The following is a 23,526-nucleotide window of genomic DNA, read 5'->3' on the forward strand; positions in this document are numbered from 1 at the left end:
CTTCAATTCAGTTCAATCACTTCTGTAATTGGAGCACTGAACATTACATCTTGCGGATAGTCCCGCAGCAATTAGTGACAGGATTAAGATCAGGTGATCTGGACGGCCAGGCGTAGGGAAATGACAGCTGATAAATCTAGAATATCTGAAACGCCTCTGCAGCAGCCGCTTACTGGCTGTGGAATGTGCGAAGGAACGCCATCTTGCATAAAAATGATCCTATCCACGCTGTCGAATGGTGGAATGACGTTGGTGCGCCAAAGATTCTCACAGTTTTTACCAGTGACGGTGTAGGTAACAGGATCAGCTGGACTCAACTCCTCGAAAAAATATTGCTCTACGATAAACGATGCCGTCAACCCGCACCACACAGTCACATGTGCAGAATGAAAAGTATAACCGGTTGATGCGCGTGTGCATTTTCTGCTGCCCGTATTCTGCAATTCTGCGTATTGACATGTCCTCGGAGATGGAAATGGGCTTCTTCTGTCAACTGTAAGTTCCAAGACTTTTCATTGTCCACTTCCATACGAGCAAGAAATTCCAGAGCGCCTGCTTTCGGCAGTAGGAAGCAACTATTGAACTTTGGTGGTCTTGTATGGATAGCAGTGCAGGATGCTTCTTAGGATTTTATGCACCGTGCTCGCAGGCATGTCCAGCGTTCGTTCAATTCTCCTTGCACCGCAAGCTTACGCGCCACCGCTCAATTCCTCCTGCGGTACTGTGGCCACGTCTTCGACAGACACCGTATCAGCTGCTTGCTTCCCTCTGCCACTCTGCACTTCGAAGGAACCTGCCTTTTCGAATTTTGTAATCATTTTCTCCAGAGCCTTATCAACACCAGACCAATGCTCGGAACTTGTGCAGGGCGACTGGAGCACGGTCAGCGTTCTCGTAGAGCTTTACCAGCAGCGCGCGATATTTCATGGAAACGGTCAGCCGCGTGCTGCGCTTTTCTTGGTATGCGTATCCTGATGCTTACAGCGTCACCTGTGGGCCTAATTTTCGTTAATTTGTTTGTTCTCAGACGTTTCCCCTTGCGCTAATAATATGCTGTTTAAATTTGACTTCATTCTGACCAATGGTTCTCTTTCTACAGCGTTTGGAACTGGAACTTTAGTTATGGACATCTTATACAGGGCTATTACAAATGATTGAAGCGATTTCATAAATTCACTGTAGGTCCATTCATTGACATATGGTCACGGCACACTACAGATACGTAGAAAAACTCATAAAGTTTTGTTCGGCTGAAGCCGCACTTCAGGTTTCTGCCGCCAGAGCGCAGTGAGAGAAAATGGGAACAGGAGCCGAGAAAGCATATGTTGTGCTTGAAATGCACTCGCATCAGTCAGTCATAACAGTGCAACGACACTTCAGGACAAAGTTCAACAAAGATCCACCAACTGCTAACTCCATTCGGCGATGGTATGCGCAGTTTAAAGCTTCTGGATGCCTCTGTAAGGGGAAATCAAAGGGTCGGCCTGCAGTGAGCGAAGAAACGGTTGAACGCGTGCGGGCAAGTTTCACGCGTAGCCCGCGGAAGTCGACGAATAAAGCAAGCAAGGAGCTAAACGTACCACAGCCAACGGTTTGGAAAATCTTACGGAAAAGGCTAAAGCAGAAGCCTTACCGTTTACAATTGCTACAAGCCCTGACACCCGATGACAAAGTCAAACGCTTTGAATTTTCGGCGCGGTGGAGATCATGACCAGCAATTCATGTCATGGCCTCCACGCTCTCCCGAGTTAACCCCATGCGATTTCTTTCTGTGGAGTTATGTGAAAGATTCAGTGTTTAAACCTCCTCTACCAAGAAACGTGCCAGAACTGTGAGCTCGCATCAACGATGCTTCCCAACTCATTGATGGGGACATGCTGCGCCGAGTGTGGGAGGAACTTGGTTATCGGCTTAATGTCTGCCGAATCACCAAAGGGGCATATATCGAACATTTGTGAGTGCCTAAAAAAACTTTTTGAGTTTTTGTATGTGTGTGCAAAGCATTGTGAAAATATCTCAAATAATAAAGTTGTTGTAGAGCTGTGAAATCGCTTCAATCATTTGTAATAACCTTGTATATTATGCGCTACAAATCATCAGTTACATACCCCACGATTTTTCCCTGTATTTTGATAGTGTGGGGCTTCATTTGCGAGTCATCGTGCCGGTAACCAAGTCTATTACCAATGTTCGCGTGACATGTAGGATAACTTCAACTTTTATCGCGGATGATAGATACTTCTCAGCCCAGTAAGACAAGCGTGTGAGGGGGAAAAAAAAGAACAAATTAAATGGGACCACTGAAATAAGATTTTTGTCGTTCCATGTTCTTAACGGGAGCTATTTGTGACAGTCTGAGTAACGTGCTTCAGATATGGTGCTTGTGTACTAGAGGCGGTGTCCACATTACGATAACTACATCAGTTCTTATCTAGGCGAGCGCTATGTTTGTAGCTGCACAGCATGGGTACTTGAGAGGCAGTTACATGTTACGACAGTTAATCAAAGCAAGTACATAAAGAGTCAAGGTTTTCTGATGTAACTGCTAGATATCTAGAGAATGATACGTTAAAGAGAATTACACCGTTGGAAGGCGGGTCTAATCTTAATTTATCAGTACTAGATAATGCAGATGCGTGAGAAACATGGGGCGAAAAACAACTGTTAGCCCTAGCGTGGCGGCTGTGGTGTGTCAAGTTCTTGGCATTGTACCGGACATCTACAGCAATATTTCTACGGCCTGGCCGCCCAATTCCTGTGAAGCCCAAAAACTGCAGAGCTGTAGCCTGAGATGGGCGTTCGATAGTATCGCGTATGGGTTCAGTGTAGTGAATACCCGGCGAAAGTGCTAGTTTGATAGATCAAGCACGCTACAGCCTCACTTTTAATCTGCCAGAATTACGTCCATAAAGCTCGTTTTGACTCAGAAACGCCGACTGCTATATTTACTTGCAATATGGTTGGTGACGGCTAGGTACGAATATTTCCTGACCGGATTCGAACAATATCTTAGGAACTGCAACTGCAACTAATCCACCTAAAAGGGTCGTGACACACTCAGTATTTATTGCGCAATAATATTGTGTCAATAAATTAGGCGGAAATGCGAGGCCAAGAACGGAATAGTATTATTGTGCAAGACTTATTGCATACCCGGGACACTTCAGTTAAAAATGCTGTCTTACAAGGGAAACACCCCATCGCACCCCGTTCAAGAAACTCCCCATCGCACCCCCCTTTAGTGGTAAGATGGCTCAGTGCACAGCCTGTCAAAAAATGAACACAGACCATGCATGAAAACAGGAAGATGGTGCGCTAAACTACGAAAAAAGAACAAAATAGAAACAGTGTACGGTCCAAGCTTAAGACGTGAAACATCGAGCGCATTTGCATAGCCACGGCATTGTGGTTATATGGTCACGGTGTTGGACTGCGACGGGGGAGATCTGTGTTCAAATCTCCCTCGTGCCCATTTTTTTCCGCAGAATTATGAACTGTCCATCCTGACATTGATGTCTGTTCGGTGTATTCAGATATGTGTTTGTGTCGTGATGTAACGTCCGTTCGAAACAGCGAGGCGTAACGAAGGGGCCTCCAGACGTATTTGTTCTACACAGGTACGACATGTCACGACTCTTACGTCCCGTTTTGGAAGTTGTAATTCTTGACTTCCTTCCCTATAACATAGTTCACCCCTATTGACTTGTTGTTTTCTTTTCTGTCAGAGTTCTGTGCGGCATCTCGCCTGCTCTCACTATTCATCACAAAAATGGTTCAAATGGCTCTGAGCACTATGGGACTCAACTGCTGAGGTCATTTGTCCCCTAGAACTTAGAACTAGTTAAACCTAACTAACCTAAGGACATCACACACATCCATGCCCGAGGCAGGATTCGAACCTGCGACCGTAGCGGTCTCGCGGGTCCAGACTGCAGCGCCAGAACCGCGGGGCCACTTTGGCCGGCTATTCATCACAGTTCCTTACAATGGTAACATGTTCTTAACAAACGACTCATGTTGTATAATCATTGTATAGTGTGACAGTTGCCAGGAGAACAAACATGTCAGTGAGCGGACAGACAGTTCATAAATTTGTGAAAAAAAATGGGACACGAGAGAGATTTGAACACGGATCTCCCGCTGTGCAGTCCAACATCGTTACGACCGAACCACGATGCCGTGGTTCTCGTAATTCTCTCGATGTTGCACATCTTTAGCTTGCACCGTTCAGTGTTTCTATTTTGTATTTTTTCCCCACAGTTTAGCACACTTTCTTCTTGTTTTCATGCTTGACCTTTGTTCAGTTCTTGACGGGCTATCTACTGGGACATTTTTCACTAAATCTAAGGGGATGCGATGGGGAGTTTCCTTGTTAGTAGCGAACAATCGGCGCTCGACGATGCGGAACTCGTATTGTTGCGATTGCAATTGCAACGTACTGGAAATAGAAAAGCGGGAGGAAGCAGCGAAGGGCGAAAAGTGGCTTGGAAGGCGTCCTACACACCGCCATATCACCAAACTAGAGAACTTGCAGTAGAGCTAGATGACTATCGAAGTTTTTCAAAGGATGAACGAGGAATTTTTCAACAAATTGGTGAACTTCGTTACACCGTATTTACACAAGATGCGGTTTATATACTCGTCGGATTTAGCTTTCCACAGTGCTGGAAGCGATCTATAAACCTGAAAAAGTGAGATACGTTATTGTAGAGGACCGGTAGGTGGTACTGTTAGTTATGTCTCCAATAAATAGTTGAAGATTTTGAAACGAGCATATAAAGTTTTGCCGTACTATTTCCTACACTTAAACATTTTTCCGAATTTGTCAACAGGCAGTTACTGAATAAGAAATCAAACCAATGTCCTGCATGTCCTTCAGCAGGTGATTCCTTTTCATCTGTTTCCCGATGTATTCATATTCAAATGGCGTCGCTGTACCGGTTGTTTACACGTCCGAAAATGACGAGGTCTCTGTGGGAACTGCCGTGTATTGCGCAATATCATCCTTACTCGGTACAACATATTGATCGGGTGTCAATATTTTTAAACCTCGACGGTCTCCTTCAGTATATTCCACAAACTGTCAATATCGCAATCATACAGTCAGTGCTGGCCTTTGTGGCCGAGCGGTTCGAGGCGCTACAGTCTGGAACCGCGCGGCCGCTACGGTCGCAGGTTCGAATCCTGCCTCGGGCATGGATGTGTGTGATGTCCTTTGGTTAGTTAGGTTTAAGTAGTTCTAAGTCCTAGGGGAATGATGACCTCAGAAGTTAAGTCCCATTTGAACTTTACAGTCAGTTTTATTGTGCAATAAGTATTGAGCATCTAAGGGCTCCGTAAGAGTGATTGAATGTTTCCTGTGAGAGAGTGGAATGAGCTGGTAAATACGGAGGTGGTAAAGCAAAAGTAAAGTTCTTCCCAATACCAGGGTTTACTAGGTATGGTCTTGTTGGTATGCTCGTGCCCTTCTCCGACCTCTCTACTGACATAACCCAGCCAGTTACGGGGAAACCTTAAAGTAAGGTGGACTCGAAACTTAACATTTTGTTCATTAAACTAATTTTTGCCGGAGTTGAAAGAAGCCGTCAGTCAGAAAAAGTCCTGGGTTCTTTTAGTTTGTAATCTGGCAGTTACCTGCCGAGACACTACCCACCCTCTGAAATTATTCTCAGAAAATTCTGGACAGGGAACCTGCTGGACGCCAGGTCATGAAGGAAAAAAAAAATAAAAAAGAATATTGCGATTGGGGGAGAACTAAGGTGTCTATTGATTTATAGGTGCCCCTGCAACTGGGAGGTTTGAGTGAGTACTAAGGCCGGAGAAAGGAAAAGACATAACAATAGTACCAAGCATAGTAAATCACTGTGATACTCAAACCAACCTTTGTGTTCAGGCAAGAATTACTGTTACTTAATTTGACTTCAATTCTAAATTTCCACAGCGGCTGTCCGTTAAAAATCCTGTTTTCCAAACAAGTTGCACAATCACGTCAGAAACTTTTCAGCAGTAAAGAAATAATGACTCAGTAGTATCACGACCAAAAAATCTTCAGATAACAGTGAGGTTTTCGCACTCTGTTTCTACGAAATCCGAATAGAACAACTCATCACAAAAGGTGTGCCAGTACATTTTAAAGTAAGTCTAATTATGTGTCAGACACAAAAAAGAACAGACTAGAGCTTCGAATTTCTATACTTACAAATTACGCTGGCAAGCCAAAACATAACGAAAATCTGCTTAATAGCATGTTGAAGCATCTTTGGTATCTAACACAGTATCTGTTCTGCGTGGCACCGATTGGACAAGTCCTTGGTAAGTTTCCGGAGATATCTGGCACTTGATGTCTACACACGTATCACGTAATTCCCGTAAACTACGGGCCGGTTGTTTGTGGGCATAGGTGTGGCACCATGTGGTGTCCCATGTGTGTTTCCCTGGATTCATATCATATGAAATTGGTTGCCAAAACATCAAACTAAGTTTATGGTCATGCTCCTCAAATCGCCATAGCACGACTCTGGTCGTGTGACACGGACAGCTACCTGCAGCAAGATGCCACTGCTGTCTAGGAGGACATAAGGCATAAATGAGTGTAAGTGGCCCGTAAAAATGTACGTAGTCCATAGCTGTCGTGATGCTTTGGATACCACAAGTCTCACGGAAGCTCAGGTGAATATCCTCCCGTCGCACAATACAGCACCACCGGCCTTTGTCCGCAGAGCAGTGAATGTTTCGAGTAGCCGTTCGCCAGGAAGACGACGCATCCGGTAATGGCTATCGACCAGTGGCAACAAGAAATGTGATTCATCCGACCAGGCGACATTTTCCTATTGATCCATGGATCAATTTCGATTATCCTGTACCAATTGCAGATGGCTCAAATGGCTCTGAGCACTATGGGACTTATCTTCTGAGGTCATCAGTTCCCTAGAACTTGAAGTACTTAAACCTAATTAACCTAAGGACATCACACACATCCATGCTCGAGGCAGGATTCGAACCTGCGACCGTAGCGGTCGCGCGGTTCCAGACTGTAGCGCCTAGAACCGCTCGGCCACCCCGGCCGGCAACCAATTGCAATCTTAGTTAAAGATATCATTGGGTTAACACGGCAACACGTGGAGATCACCTGTTGGGGAGGCTCGTGTCCAGCAGCGTGTGCTGAATTGTGTGTCCCGAAACAGCACTGTTCTCTGTCGTCTGATTTTTCTGATCGCTGCCTACCCTGATTCAATATAGGAACACAAGGGAAGCCATTGGTCTGCCCGCCGTCTCGCCACATTGCAGCTGAAGCGCCTTTGGCTGCACAAGGGTACAGCTGGTTAACCCACTGGCCTAGATGCAACAGTGCCCCACGCTTTTAGGGAAACCATACCACAAAAAATTTGCTTCTTCTCACTTGCAGCTTTATATGTCAGCTTCGTGGGGAAGTGCTTTTCATTTCGTTAGTGGTCCTAGTTATTGTATTATTTCACAATTAAGAACTCATTGCAATTAAAATGAGGGGTCGCTATGATTTTGCATTGGGCGCATGTTAGATCATACATAGCTGCCAATGAAATTTAGGTTATATGTTGAATTATTTTTTACTTCGGAATAGGTCCACATGTAACTCAAGAAAGTGGTTTGTTTGTGGCTCATTCACTTCTGCCCACATGTGCTGCAGTCGAGCGAAAGAGAATGATTCCAAACATCTATTTTATTTCCTAAATGTTTAGAGATATGGAAACGAAGTTTTGGTATGACTGCACGCAAAGAAGAGAGTATTTTGCCGTATGGTTGGCATGCGGCACTTTCTTATCTACCTTCATATACGAGTAACTACGAACTTTTCAATGGAATAACGTAATTTTTAGGGATCATCGATAGCTGGTGAAACGAGCGTCAAAGTGGCTTCGCAGCAACATAAGTTCATAAATTGCATGTTTATTTTTAAACCAGGTATGTTGTTTTTCATATGCTTCTGTCCTCCTTTTTTCGCTTAATAAACCATTGTTTCAAAATTCTTTCTCAACTGCAACTGCGCTGGCGTGTTTGTGAGGTGACTTTGTATAAATTCCGCTGTGTTTTGACAAAAGAAGCAAATGCAAGAACAAAAATGTAGGATTTTTTAGTCAAAAATCGCCTTTGATGACTGGAGAAGAAGAAGGACAAGAAGTCTGCGGCAATTAACTCCTTTTGTTTCCTTTCACGAAAGTCAGTGGTTGTGCTGAGGTGGGTAACCCAGTTCCCGTCAAATCACTGAAGTTAAGCACCGTAGGGTGTGGCCAGTACTTGGATGGGTAACTCTCTGGATATGCCACGCATTTCTGACAATCTTCCCTTTGCCTGTGTGGCAGAAGGGACCGTGAAGGGATGATGACACAAAGTCCCTATCACCAGTCTGTGCATCAGTCTCGTGCATTAAATCCCAAGCCTCTCCACAGTGCCTCATGAAGTGAAGGCATGTAACACTGTTGATGGTGGTTGGTCAGTCGGGTGGGGACATTAAGCTTGATGGCCTCGTTGGTGCTCTTCAGTATTAGTAGGCTGCACAGGTTTCGTTCTCTCCCTTTTCGCATGATCTCACACACACACACACACACACACACACACACACACACACACACATATTTACAGTCTCATACAGTTCACATATACTTGCAAACATATTTCTCATACTTGGCGAAGGAAATGTGCCTGAAGCGTGAGGGCTAGGGAAAACCTTTCCACTTAGGTAGCTGAACCTGTTCTCCAGGGTCTCCCAGCCATTCATGTCGTTCGACTTTACTTGTAGCTCGAGGAAAAATCATGAGTTGTGAGTTTCATTGCAATTCATTCTAATTTCGCACAGTGTGTTCCTGAAATGTGAATATCACAATAACTATGACCATTAACGAAACGGTACGCCTTTCACCAGCTATACTGCAAGCAACGAAAAAATCAAATTTTTGTAACCAAATAGCTTCTGTAAAATCGTGTGAGAAAGATTCCTTGCAGCTGGCATGAACACCCCTCGATTGTATCAGTGCAGCTGGCGCTGACAGGCACTGCTTCGTACATTATGGCTTGCCGACAAAGGTTCAAAGGGCTCTGAGCACTATGGGACTTAACATCTGTGGTCGTAAGTCCCCTAGAACTTAGAACTACTTAAACCTAACTAACCTAAGGACATCACACACACCCATGCCCGAGGCAGGATTCGAACCTGCGACCGTAGCACTCCCGCGGTTCCGGACTGCAGCGCCAGAACCGCTAGACCACCGCAGCCGGCGCTTGCCGACAGGCACGTGTCCACACCAGTTGGCGTTACATGACTGTCACTGTGCGCAGTTGCATTACGTAACACAGTGATTTTCTCAGTGCTGGTTCAAGCCGCCTTCAACTAAGCAAGTAACCTACTTTCTTTGTGTGTGCGCTCAGAGGGCCACATAGACAGGCGGACGAGTTTGCTGACCTGCCTGCCTAGTGGGTCTGCCCTGACCCTTTCTTCTGTGTGTGCTTGAAGGGGTTGTGATCAGGTGCGTCGGTTTGAGCGGCAGACCTCTGACTGCTCTCCCTCATGGCTACCTGCCAGCCTACAATCCTTCAACGCAGGAGGTAGGGTCTGCTGAACAGTTGCCGGTGTCTACACAGACAGACAGGTTGGAGTTAGACGATGGATCAGTTGGTGTTTGAATTGTGCCTGTACAAGTGGGCAAGCTTCCAGTCTCCAGGCTCTGTAAGGAGCTGTGAATATTCTTTGTCATATACTAGTGATTTTTACCATCCTTAAACAACTTGTAGGCATGTGCATGTGAGAAAGGGTGGAAGAAAGAGAGAAAGAACAATGTGATAAAACACAACCAATGAAGATCAGGGACGTGAGCGAGTGGCACGACCGGTCTCTGTGACCGAGCGGTTCTAGGCGCTTCATTCCGGAACCCCGCTGCTGCTACGGTCGCAGGTTCGAATCTTGCGTCGGGCATGTACATGTGTGATGTCCTTAGGTTAGTTAGGTTTAAGTAGTTCTAAGTGTAGGGGACTGATGACCTCAGATGTTAAGTCCCATAGTGCTTAGAGCCATTTGAACCATTTTTGAGTGGCACGACAAAATCTTTGCAGTCAAATTAGTGGAAAAAACGAAACAAAAATAACCAACTGCCCAAAGAGCAAGAGCCTTTCAGGGTGCATTCTCTTTGCAGCTATGTTTATTTGAAATTACAGGTTCTTTTTTACCTCGGTATGGGAACCGTAATGCTGTCACCAGTGTAGTGTCGACAGACGCCATAGGCAGACATTGGCAAAATTACAACATCGGAACAGAAGCAGTTAGTGAAGCATATTGACTTTTACGAGTCTGTAACCGAAGAGCTTGTCTCGCCATGTATCTTCTCCAAAGCTACAACTAAATAGAACTGTCTCACGAAGTACTCCCTACCCTTGGTATCTTTTTTTCAAAAAATGGTTCAAATGGCTCTGAGCGCTATGGGACTCAACATTTTAGGTCAGAAGTCCCCTAGAACTTAGAACTACTTAAACCTAACTAACCTAAGGACATCACACACACCCATGCCCGAGACAGGATTCGAACCTGCGACCGTAGCAGTCCCGCGGATCCGGACTGTAGCGCCAGAACCGCACGGCCAGGTATCTTTTTTCCCTGTGGCATATTGTCATTGGTTTTTTCATTGTACAATGGTGAGTGGCGTTGCGGGCACGTAACGTTGTAAAGAACGTAGATAATCGCAGCACTGGCGACTGAAGAATCATTATAGTGGCGATACGGTCCGCGAATGGGAAGTAGACATAAGCGAATTTGGCAAAGCCCACATTGTGCCCCGCCACCTGGAAATGAGCATTTAGGAAACAGCGAAGTTGGTCATCTGTCAGGCAACTACTATGGTTGAAGGACGATGATACCAGGGACAGACAGGCTGTTGGAAGCCTCACCGCAGATCGTGGATGTCGGAGACTTACTCGCTCAGTAAAGCGAGATACGCGGCGATCTGTGGGAGATACGACTACACAGAACAAAGCCGATGCCGACTTAAGTGTTTTGGAACACGCCGTTTAGCACACGTTGTTGAATGGGAATCCGCAGCAGACGATTCCTACGTCTTTGCGTGTTGATCCAATGACACCTACAATTACGACTGTAGTGGGCACGGGATAATTGAGACTAGATCGTGCATCAGTGGAGACGTGTCGGCTGTTGGGATTCTTGTTTCAGCATGTCGGTGGCCATATCCTAATACGCGTCATCGGGCAAATGGATGCTCGAAATATGCACCGCACTGCGGAGGCAAACAGGTGAGGGAAAGATATTCACTAGGGCTTCCGTAGGATCTGTGGTAGTAACAGAAGCACCATTACAGATACGAATTACATGAACCATTCTGTGAGATCTCTTCATGCTTGATGTCTTCCTACACGGCGAAGGCATCTTCCTGCAAGATAACTGTCGGTGTCACAAGGTCAGAATCGGGCTGCAGTGGTTTGAGGAGCATAATAGTGAACTCGCGATGATCTCTAGACTACGAAATTTGCCTGATGTGGCCCCAGTGGAACACATCAGGGACGCTATTAGACATCAGTTCTACTCACTCAAACCACCGGCCCTTTAACTTGCGGGAGCGTCTCGACCTGTGCGCAGACCTCTGGTGCTACATACACCGGGAAACCTACCAAGAACTTGTCGAATGCATCGTACACAGAATCGCTGCTGTATTGCATTCCAAAGGTGAACCGACTTGCCATTAAGCAGTGTCTCACGATGATGATTTGGTTCATTGGAGGAGGGGGGGGGGGGTGATGCTACAATTTCATGGCTTGCACTACATCATCTTGTGTGTCCACCAAATAAATTCCCACAGAGACACAACTCGGTCGGCATTTCCAGGATTAGCAGCACGTGCTTCTGTCAGTGGGCAATTACTTCTCATATTCGCAGTTTTGTGTTGTGGGAAGACAGAATTGCTACAAACTGATTCAGTAACGTCGGGATTACTTTGAATTCTCTCTTCCAGTATAGTTTGTGATATAATTCAAGGCTAGTTGTACCTTGTATGTTCTGTTGATTAACAAAATAATATAAGCGAAATAAATTTCTTTTTTCGAAGGGCGTTTTTCATGTATGTCCCCACTTTTTCGTTACATTGCAGTTAGTTCATATTAGTTTACTCATTAATTGTATAACTTGCTCCTACATACGTTCTGAGTTCCTTTTGCCGGAGTAGTCAGCTAAAATAACTACACAATGTGTAATGACTGTTAGAAGCAACGTATGCAAGTGTGTTTTCCAGAGGTCTAATTGGCCCAGTAACATATGGCCCTGTAGTATCGGGGACCAAGTGGTGGTGTAAGGAAGTGTAGCTGAATTAAACTGGTTAATGCCAAGGAACTAGGTTAGGAGATGAGAACTAAAAGTATGAGATGACTGTTATTATTATTATTATTTATTATTATTATTATTATTTGGGCAGCAATACGGCTGACAAGAAAAGTGAAAAGCGTATAAATGCAGACTGGCTGTAGCAAGTAAAACTTCGCAGAAAAGGGAAATACGTTATCACTAAATATAATTGTAACTATTGGGATGTCTTTTGTGAAAGTATTGGAGTTTAGCGTTATGTGGCAGAGAAACATGGGCGATAAACAATATGGACAAAAAGAGAATAGAAGCTTTTTGAAATCTGGTGTTTTAGAATGCTGAACGTTAGATGGTAGATCATTTAACTAATGAACAGGCAATGAATCGAAAAGGGGAGGGAGGAGCTGTGTGATACAACTTTACTACAGGAAGAGGTAGGGTGATAAAACACATCGTGAGGCATCAAGTAGTTAATTTGGTAATGGATGGAGTGTAGCGGGATAATAGTTGTAGAGGGAGACCAAGGATGGCCACAGTAAGCAGAGTTCAAAAGTGCATAGGTTGCAATAGTTACGCAGAGAGGGAGATAGACGAGAAACCAGACTTTGGACGTAAGACGACAACGGCATTAGGGAAGTAGCGGATCTTCGTCGAGTGCACTTAACCCGATTAACTGTGGCGCTTGTCCAAAGCGTCCTTGTCAGAAATTATCAAGTTTGCCCTATAAGCGACCACAGGGGTTGGCGGAGTTGCAAAAAATATGTTTCTCAAGACACAGCCGCATATGCAGCTAAAAATACAGGCACATAGATCGGAATATTTAACGACAGTGCGCCTGGATCACATGTACTCGTTTTCCTCTTTGCGTTTCTTCCATCTCGCTGCAACCACCAATTATAAGTCAGTCTTGTAATTGTTTAACTGACTGTGGGTTGGGGGAGCATACACGTAATGGGGACCACAAGTATCTGGTAAAGATCCGAACTTATAGGACCATGAAGCACACAAAAGTAGGCAGCACTGTCGCTTACGACGCTTTCGTAAGTGCATGGCGAGCACGAGGCCTCAACGCAATGCAACATTTGCTTCCTTTCTTGTGCTACTGTCTCCCATCAATGGCTATCCTTACTTCTCTTTCTTTCTCATGGTGACACCCTTCTATGTTGACCAAGCTATTTCCCTAGGCTCTACTTTCTTTCACCGGCATCTTCATTCATTTCCCATACGTCACTTTCCAGCATAAGTAATTTTGGTTCCCTTCTAAGTTTGAAATCTATTTTCAAATTTTTTTCTGTTGTGTGCATCGACTGATGAAGAACACCTTAAACAGTGCCTACTGCCTGTAGTGTTGACGATCCTTTAAGTACAGCAACTGCATAGAATTATGTATGCACGAAGCCAATCCAATGGGGTTCGGTCAGTACCTGTATAACCCTTTTGGTAGAGCCGCCTGATGACTGACGTGCTAGCTCCTCACGCGTGCCAAGAAGTAAACGCTTATCTTCCATAGGGCAACTGGACTTTTTGCAGTGGCCGTCGTGTCAATTCCCTTCGCTGAGGCTACCGGGAGAGCCAGTGATCAGTGTAGATGGCAACATGCCGGTCGTTACTCACACGAAACGTTTCAGATTGAGCCGACACAATGGCCATTCTGATTTGGCCGTCTCAACAGACAGGTTAGATTTCAGTATGGACAGCTACAATCTTACTGCTTTCCTCACCGTGGCTACACCAGGGGAAGGACAAGTCGAACTACTGGAAGTGAAACAATTTACTCATTACCTTGTGTGTAGTAGAACAAAAGGAGGTACTTTCACGACGACAAAACCATTGTATTTTGTGAAGCTCATAGAAGACAAATTTGAAGAAGTTGACAGATTGAGAAAAATGCGCGGTGTATCACTATTGATGAAGGCCTCTAGTGCTACACAGTCTCAAGCTCTTCGGGTATGTGATGACTGGGTGGGATACGAATGACTGTTGCCCCACATAAAACTTTGAATATGGTGCAAGGAGTTTTCTTTCAGAGACCTTCACTCCAGATAGAAGAGGAAGTACTATCTAATCTCGAATAGGGAGTTGCACATTTTGTCTGACACATGCAGTAAATGAATAAATAAATAAATCCCAAGGGTAAGTAAACTGATAAAGGCACTTTCATCTTATGCTTTCAAGGGAATGTCATCCCAGAAAAAAAAGTTAGTTCTGGCGTACAGGTATGATGTTAAACCGTATGTTTCACCGTCCATGAGGTGTTTCCAATGTTTCAGCTTTGGCCATATGTCATCCCGCTGCATGGCAGATCCAAAATGCGGAAAATGTAGACGAATGTAAGCCTTGTGAACAACCGCCTTTGTGTGTCGACTGTAGTCAATGGTAACCTCCACATTCACTGGTTTGCTCAGTATTTAAAAAAAGAAAAGACAAGAATATAATCACTTGACTACCTGTTATACACTGAGGCAATAAGAAAAATGAATCCCTGCATCTGTACACTTGGTGACCAATACTTAAAAGTAACTGCTGTCCACGCCCCTCCAAACACTGTTTTTTCCAAAACAGAGGTATCATCGCCCTCCAGTCTTGTGGTCCCCACCACACCATCTTTGGGAATCACTTCAACACCCAGTTGGAGAAGCTACTGTAGCCTATGGGTCCCAGTGCTGCTAACTCATCTGTCCCCAAGCTTACAGTGGATAAGTTCTTGCAAGAATCTTGACAACCAAAACTCGCGAAAGAGTTGGAGGAGGAGAAAGTTGCTCCAATGACTGTGGAGGTGTCAGGTCCCCCTACACCATCGGATTCTGTACAAACATTCGTTGATGTTGCCCCTCCTGTACTGGTGACAGTGGTCCTGGGACTTGATCACTCCTCATGGCCCATTCACAGCTAACCAGTGCCTGAACTCCAACTAATTCCCTTTTACTCTGCAGTTTATATCGCCCATCAAGATACTCACTTCACTGATGACAAGTCTCCAAAGCTTCGTGGTTATTGTGTATTCTATTGGTATATTACTGGGCCAAGGAAAGCAACGGGAGTGTTCAGTACACTGATTTACATAGATGTCGTCACTGAGTGATTTCCCTCTTCACAACACTAGAAGCAATAGTGATGATAATACAAATCCCAGCGATCACCATGTGTTACATTTTAACATTTACTTGCCTCCAGCCAGAGCACTTACTTCCTTTGAGATAACCACCTTAAGCCAACAGCTGCCTAACCTCTCTTTTTCTCCTACTTGGGGTTTTCAGTGTGGACCACCCCTTGTGGGGAAGTAACACTTGGTCCGGTAGGGGCCACCTGATAAATCAGCTTCTTTCCTATCTTGATCTGTGTGGCCTCGATGATAGCGCTTCCACCAATTTCAGCGCCGCTCATTGCTTCATTTTGGCTATAGATCTTATGATCTCTTCCCCCAGTTCCTGACTTCGCTACATTGGTTGCTCCACAGTGGACTTCGTGTCAGTGATCACTTCTCGGTCATTCTGTCGCTTCCTTCTTAACGTTCAACGAACAATTATCACGATGGTTTATCAAAGAGCCAGTTGGCACTTATGTATGTCAGCTGCCACCTCCACCCCCGCTGTCAGATGGCTTCGACGAGGTAGTGGGAAACGTCTCTAACGCTATCACCCCCACTGCTGTTTGTCTTTCTAAAGGCATGTTCTGCTGCCAGCCAGTCTCTTGGTGGACCAAAGACGTTGCAGCTATTACTCAGTATCATTTTAGGGCCCTGCAATGTCTCGAGTGGCATCCTGCATGGTCCACCCTCCTCACTTTTAAATGAGTCTGCACTAGGGCTCTATATTTAATTAAGTGCAGTAAGAAGGAATGCTGAAAGCGCTATGTCTCCTCCTTGAGAATGTACACTCCTTCCACCCAGGTGTGGGCCGAAACCCATAGCCTTTTATGGTGCCAAACATCAGAAACTGTTCTGGGTCTCGTCCTTTACAGTTATCTCGGAGTACAACGCGACCAACTTTCCAACATTGTCAGCATCCTCTCCTTAGCCAGCTACCTCTCTAACACAAAATGACAAGTTGAGTACATCCCTCCTATATCTCACCCCCGCCCCTGCCAAGCTGAGTTGTGTAATGGACCTTTCACTGATGGGAAATGCTTCAGGCTCTTGCCTTGTCCTACATTTCAGCCCCAGGCCATGATTCAATTCGTAATCAGATAATCCAACATGTTAATCTTGCTCAAAGGGTACATCTGCTCAGGATATTTTACTTTGCTTGCCTCAGAGGTGTCTTCCCTTCACATTGGAGACATAATACCATTTTCCCAATTATCAAGCCAGGCAACAATCTAATGTCAATCGACAGCTACCCATTGATTATCCCAACCACCGTGTTCTGCATTGCTTGTAAGGATGATTGCCAACAGATTGATATGTTCTCGAATCTCTGGATCGTCTTGTCCCTCTATTAGTATGGTTTCTGGGAGGGACGATCCGCAACTGACCATCTAGTTAGGTTGGAAACAGCAGACTAACCGGCTTTCTCTAAATTGAAACACCTTGTTGCAGTTTTCTGACCAAATTATGCACACAACATCGCATGTTATTTACCCTCCACTATTGGGGCTTCTGAGGCTCCCTAGCGAGGGTTTTCTTTTCTTTTTTTTTCTTCCAGTTTTTAACCCACCGAGTGTTCTGCTCTCCACAGGTTCAAGAGAAAGTATCTCACAAGTTTCTGTGCTGAGTGTCACCCTCTTCCTTACCACCATCAGTAGGCTAGTGGCTTCTATTGGGTCACCGGTAATTCCTGAACTATATGTCAACGACTTTTGCATTTCATAAAGCTTCCCACTCACTAGTGTCGGCTGATACCAGCCAGCTGTAAAGTGCCATCTGAAGTGTCTCTGCTTGGATCCTTTCCCAAGGTTTCTAATTCTCTTTCGAAGTGCAAGTCATGAATTTCTGTCATAATACCAGAGTCCATCCTGACCCAGAAGTGTTCTTCGGTATCCAGCACGTGTAGGATGTCCCACAGCCCGTTTTTAGGGCCTCTGATAAAAATGGCAATTTGATGCCCCATATTTGACAACTAAAGCCTAGCTGCATGCAGGAACTTCATGCTCTCTGCTTCCTTCAGCCTGAGGGGCATAGACATCCTGGCACCTGCCCTTGGCTGGGATTATCAGTTGGCAGTTGGAAAGCACCTTGCGACTCTCTGCGGGAACCTCTACCGAGCCTTCTTAGAATTAACATCTCTGTTTTCCCACAATCCTCCCCTCTCGACCCCGCCATATGTGGTTGGTATCCAGGCCACAAATTAGGACCAATCTATTTCAGGGCCCTAAAGTTTCATTTGCAGCCACAACCTTTTAGCGCCTATTGCCTTCAAATCTCCAAGAGTATGAGGGTGCTGCCATTATTTACACGAGTGGCCCTGAAACCATGGATAGGAAGGGATATGCTGTTACGTCTCCCTCTTCTCAGGAGCAACATTTGTTCTCGGGAACAGGCAGTGTTCCTAGGGCAGAGCTGATAGCCATTAACAGAGCCCTACATTTTATTAAAAATCTCTCTTGACCACGTTTTAATTTGCAGTGACTCAGTGAGCAGTGGTTGGTGTTGGAACAACGTCTCCTGCTATGTGGTAGGTCTGGGGGCGCTCGACCCTATCCATTTTTGTAGCTCCCTCTTTCATCCACCTTTTACTCTGTCTTAATTGCTAGTAGGAGCGGTTTACATCTTTCTCTGCTGCAACCTATTTTCCGTTTTAAGAGCAGCACTCTGTTGAATAGTGGGTACTCTTAAACGCCACTATAGTGGCTCTAGGGTGGGACAGGTTTCGTCACATTTAGAGCCCCAAGGACATCCAACTGGAAGGCATTCTTTGCTAACAGCTGTCTTCACTCTTAATAGGGTTGGCAGGCATAGGACGCGCGTGGGGTTTCTGTCGCCATGGATTGAGCACTGGAAGACACCTCATCTGCTCTTACGTATGTGTAAATTATTTGTTAGTTCTGGCATCAGTATTGCCTTCAGTGCCTCGATTTTACCGCTCCTGTGTACTTTCATAGTCGGAACACGTTTCTGGCGAACTTTACTAACGCCAGACGAACTGTCCCAGGGCTGAGGAACTGATGGCGCCCCCCCCCACCCCCAAGTAACCAACAATCTCTTTTAGTAATACAATAATCACAAACTGTAACACTTCACAGTGGTTTGTTTGCAATACGTTGCGCCCTACCCTGAGGTCACAGAAGTCGTGAGATACCTCCTAAAATCGTGTCAGAACTCCTTTTACCTGACATAGTGCAACGAATTTCACAATAATGGACGGCTATGGAAGCAGCACGGCTCAATGTTTCTGCAAGGGACTTTCAATGACTGGTGGTGGTCTGGGTGGTGCGATCTGACCCATGTCGTCGTGTTTTACGGCCCTCAGTGAACCATTCTGCACACACCCGTTGCACTGTCAAAACGCTTGGTCCTGCACGAGCAGCAATTTTCTGGATACTGAACGTAACAATTTCTAGTCAGTGACGGGTTCAGTTGGACCAGAGGACCTACTCCTGAATTTGAAAGAGGACGCATTATGGGCATGAGAGAATGTGATAAATCTATCCAGAAAATTGCTGCTCTTGCAGGTCCAAGCGTTTTGACAGTGCAACGGGTGTGTGCAGACTGGTTCACTGAGGGCCGTAAAACACGACGACAAGGGTCAGATCGCACCACCCAACCACCACCACCACCACCACCACCACCACCACCTGAGGTGATAGACACCTCACTCTAATAGCATTACAGGACAGATCTGCGTCCTCCTCGGCTCTGTGCAACTGTGGGAACAGTGAAATTTACGGTATGTTAATCAGGGTTGACAATCCGTCGCCGTTTATTACGACACGGCAGTTCTCGCCTACCTTTGACGAACGTGCAGAAACGTGCTAGGTGACAATGGTGTATGCAACGACGTCACTGTGGTCAGCTATCGCATCAGATAGTGTTTTCGGACGAATCCAAGTTCTGTGTGTTTGAAAATGATATCCGCTGTTTGGTTCACCACAGACAGGGGGAGTGGCATCTTAGTGACTGCATTCGCACAAGACATGCAGCGCCAATTCTAGGCACACAGCTGGTGCGTGTCCAGGGCACTATGACCTACGTGAATGACATCTAGGGCCCAGTCATACCCTTTCTGCGCAACACTCCAGACGCCATTTTTTCAGCAAGCCAATGGACAACCGCATGTTAGTGCACGAACACGTGCCCGTGTGGTGTCACAGAATGTCAGCCTTTTGCCCTGGCTCGCCTCACCAGACTTGTCGCCAATTGAAAATGTTTACAAGCACAGGCGTAAAAAAAAAATTACGAAGGATTGCCCAGAAAGTAATGCACCACATTTTTTCATCAATAATTCTTTATTGAACATACGACAAATACACACTCGAAAGAAAGGTGTTTTATCTACACCCTATTTTTCCATGTAATCTCCATCCCATTCTGTGGTCTTCCTCCAGCGTGAAACAAGGGCGTGTATGCTCTGTCGGTATCAGTCCTTGTCTTGGTGGCGGAGCCAGTGGTTCACTTGTGGATCACCACCTCATCGCCCACAAAATGGCTTCTTCCACGAATAGCATCCTTTAATGGCCGAAACATGTGGAAGTCCGAGGGGGCTAGGTCAGGGCTGTCAGGTGTGACAGGATGGTCTCCCCGACCGCTGCAAATCGTTGAGCTCCGCCGAACTGTCTTCTGATAACTTCACCCGCCGTGCCTAGCGACTAATTGTACTTCTGTCGACAGCAGATGCTCCATAGACTTTGCACATGCGTTTGTGAATATGCCCCAAAGTTTCTTTCTCTGCAGTGAGAAATTCAATGACTGCACGTTGCTTGTAACGTACATCACCTACAGACGTCATTTTTAAACTGCCCTGGAGCTATGCTATCTGTCGGAAGTGACGGAAACTTGGCGCGCTCACTCAGGAGACGTCAAATAATATATATGTATTGTTTCGCATTCGTATCATTGTTTTCGGCTGAGAAAAAAAATGCGGTGCATTGCTTTCTGGGCAACCCTCGTATTATTGTTCTTTCTTATACCCAGTAGAATGTTAATCATGTAAGAAGGTAATAGTTCCCTGTTATTGATAGGTGCGAAATTGTTCATGAATAACAGAAATGTGTTTAATACGCTCAAGGAAGGACTGAAGCGATGTTCGATAAGTTTTGTGGGTTTTTAATTTTTTATTCAGGAAATGGCTATTTTAGCGCATTATGATAAATCTTTTTTTTTATATATTTACCAAAACATCTCTGTTTCACGTAGAAAATCAACAATTTTCGAATAAAACTTTAATTGAATATTGACAATTTCAATTTCGCTATAAATGATGTTTATATATCTCGTAGGCTACGCGACACTGTCTGTTCTGCCAGATTCTAGACGTTTCACTGCTTACCGTTTGGTAGGGTAATCGAGTAAGACACTGATCACAAACACAGGCAAAGTGATCGAAGTTGGGTAGCACCCGATGGGTATTCAATGTTCCTAATGTATAAGTAACGCGGCTGTGATCTTAACTGATCAAAGCTACTAGCAAAATTGCAGTAGTCTACACTTATTTATGACAGTCCCAAGTAGCCTAGGGTAGTTTCACAACTCTAGTTGTGGTGCATACTCTGTCGCTGACTGCTTTGTTTCAATTAGGACGCGGCAAACTCTGCGGATTCCAATTATTTGTGACTGGAAGCGCAGTTACAAGCTGGGAGTCGTGCATAATACACAAGACTGCCTTGCACAGGTGTACATAGCAAAATCTGTGGAACACAATATTCACCATCCGGGCATTGTCTAACAGCTCTCGGCTGTACGTTGAGGCTGATTTGCTCCGTTGTTGGCAGCATGGCTCTGCCCCTACCGGCGGTGAGAGGCGGCGTGGCCCCCTGGTTGGCGCTCTGCGTGGCGTGCGTGGCTGCGCTGGGGGCGGCGTGGATGACGCAGCGGCGCAGGCGCCAGCAACCGCCCCGAAAGTGGAAGAGCGTGGGCAAGCTGTCCGCAATCACCATCTACCCGCTCAAGTCCGGCCGCGGCATCAGCCTCAAGGAGGCCGACTGCACGGAGAGGGGGATTGCCGAGCCGGCGTCCGCTCGCGACGGTGTCTTCAGGCTCAGGGACAGGTAAGGCACACTCCTATACGGCCAGGACGCCTGGCACTAGCTGAGGTGCATTTTTATGGTCGTAAGTATAATATTAAAGCTCCACAGGAAGAATAATAATTTGTTGTTGTGGTCTTCAGTCCTGAGACTGCTTTGATGCAGCTCTCCATGCTACTCCATCCTGTGCAAGCTTCTTCATCTCCCAGTACCTACAACAACCTACATCCTTCTGAACCTGCTTAGTGTATTCATCTCTTGGTCTCCCTCTACGATTTTTACCCTCCACTCTGCCCTCCAATACTAAATTGGTGATCCCTTGATGCCTCAAAGTCCTACCAACCTATCCCTTCTTATAGACAAGTTGTGCCACAAATTTCTCTTCTCCCCAATTCTATTCAATACCTCCTCATTAATTACTATTAAAAACAGTTTTGATCACGATTTATTTTACAAGGTGACCGGTTTCTGTTGGAGAACAGAAAGGGGTTCCTACTCAATGGTCTGAAGATGACCACAGTAGTGGTCGAAACCGGTCACCTTGTAAAATAAATCGTGATCAAGACTGTTTTTAATAGTAATTATTTACAAGACATTGATCACTGCTGTTCCCATAATGCATTCAAAAGTACCTCCTCATTAGTTATATGTTCTACCCACCTAATCTTCAGCATTCTTCTGTAGCACCACATTTCGAAAGCTTCTATTCTCTTCTTGTCGAAACTATTTATCGTCCATGTTTCACTTTCATACATGACTACACTCCATACAAATACTATCAGAAAAGACTTCCTGACACTTAAATCTATACTCGATGTTAACAAATTTCTCTTCTTCAGAAACGCTTTCCTTGCCATTGCCAGTTTACATTTTATATCCTCTCTACTTCGATCATCATCAGTTATTGTGCTTACCACTTTAAGTGTCTCATTCCCTAATCTAATTCCCTCAGCATCACCCGACTTAATTCGACTACGTTCCATTATCCTCGTTTTGCTTTTGATGATGTTCATCTTATATCCTCCTTTCAAGACACTGTCCATTCCGTTCAACTGCTCTTCCATGTCCTTTGCTGTCTCCGACAGAATTACAAGGTCATCAGCGAACCTCAATTTTCATTTCTTCTCCGTGGATTTTACTACCTACTCCGAATTTTTCTTTTGTTTACTTTACTGCTTGCTCAATATACAGATTGAATAACATCGGGGAGAGGCTACAACCCTGTCTCACACCCTTCCCAACCACTGCTTCCCTTTCATGTCCGGCGACTCTTATAACTGCCATCTGGTTTCTGTACAAATAATAATTTAAGAACTAGAAATAGTAGTAGTAAAAGTAACAAATACTCTGACGACAAGAAAAATCGCAACACCAACAAGGATTTGTGCGACATAAACGAAGTATGGTAGGCATGTATCTGAATCTGAATGATGTCTCTTAAAATTTCGCGCTAGTCGCATAAGAGTGGCACTAATAGCGCCATATGAGGATGCCAATCAGGTTTACTTTAAACACATGCTGTAACGGTCGTGAGCGTTAGCTACCTTTGAGATTGGATATGATGAATTGATGTTAATGGCCGGCCGCGGTGGATGAGCGGTTCTAGGCGCTTCAGTCTGGAACCGCGCGGCTGCTGCGGTCGCAGGTTCGAATCCTGCCTCGGGCATGGATGTGTGTGATGTCCTTGGGTTAGTTAGGTTTAAGTAGTTCTAAGTCTAGGGGACTGATGACCTCAGATGTTAGGTCCCATAGTGCTTAGAGCTATTTGAACCATTTTTTTGTCGTTGATGTTAATGAATGTTCTAATGCGACAAAGACGCCATTATCAACACCTCACTGAGGTAGGAGGAATTCATGTAATAGGGCTACGAGAAGCTGGGTATTCCTTCTACGATATTGCAGAAAGAGTTGGCAGGAATGTAGCCATTGTACATGATTGCTGGCAGCGGTGATCACGACAATGTACAGTCGCCAAAAGGCAGTGTTCCGGACGGCCACGTGGCACTACAGAAAGGTAAGACCATCGTTTTCGGCGTATGGCTCTGGCGCATCGTAATGCATTTGCAGCAGCAATTTGA

The 23,526-nt window shown here is 45.3% G+C and overlaps 1 protein-coding gene across 1 annotated transcript in view; it reads left to right on the top strand.

Annotated features, from left to right (window-relative positions):
• LOC126475330 (mitochondrial amidoxime reducing component 2) overlaps positions 1-23,526 on the top strand; it is a 105,837-nt gene that overhangs the window by 39,003 nt on the left and 43,308 nt on the right. The window contains exon 2 of the mRNA XM_050103117.1: positions 21,197-21,472. Coding sequence (XP_049959074.1) covers positions 21,198-21,472 — 275 coding nt within the window. The 5' untranslated portion in view covers position 21,197. The remainder of the gene's footprint in view (positions 1-21,196; positions 21,473-23,526) is intronic.

Source organism: Schistocerca serialis, chromosome 4, assembly GCF_023864345.2.
Source record: "Schistocerca serialis cubense isolate TAMUIC-IGC-003099 chromosome 4, iqSchSeri2.2, whole genome shotgun sequence".
Classification (NCBI taxonomy): Eukaryota; Metazoa; Arthropoda; class Insecta; order Orthoptera; family Acrididae; genus Schistocerca; species Schistocerca serialis.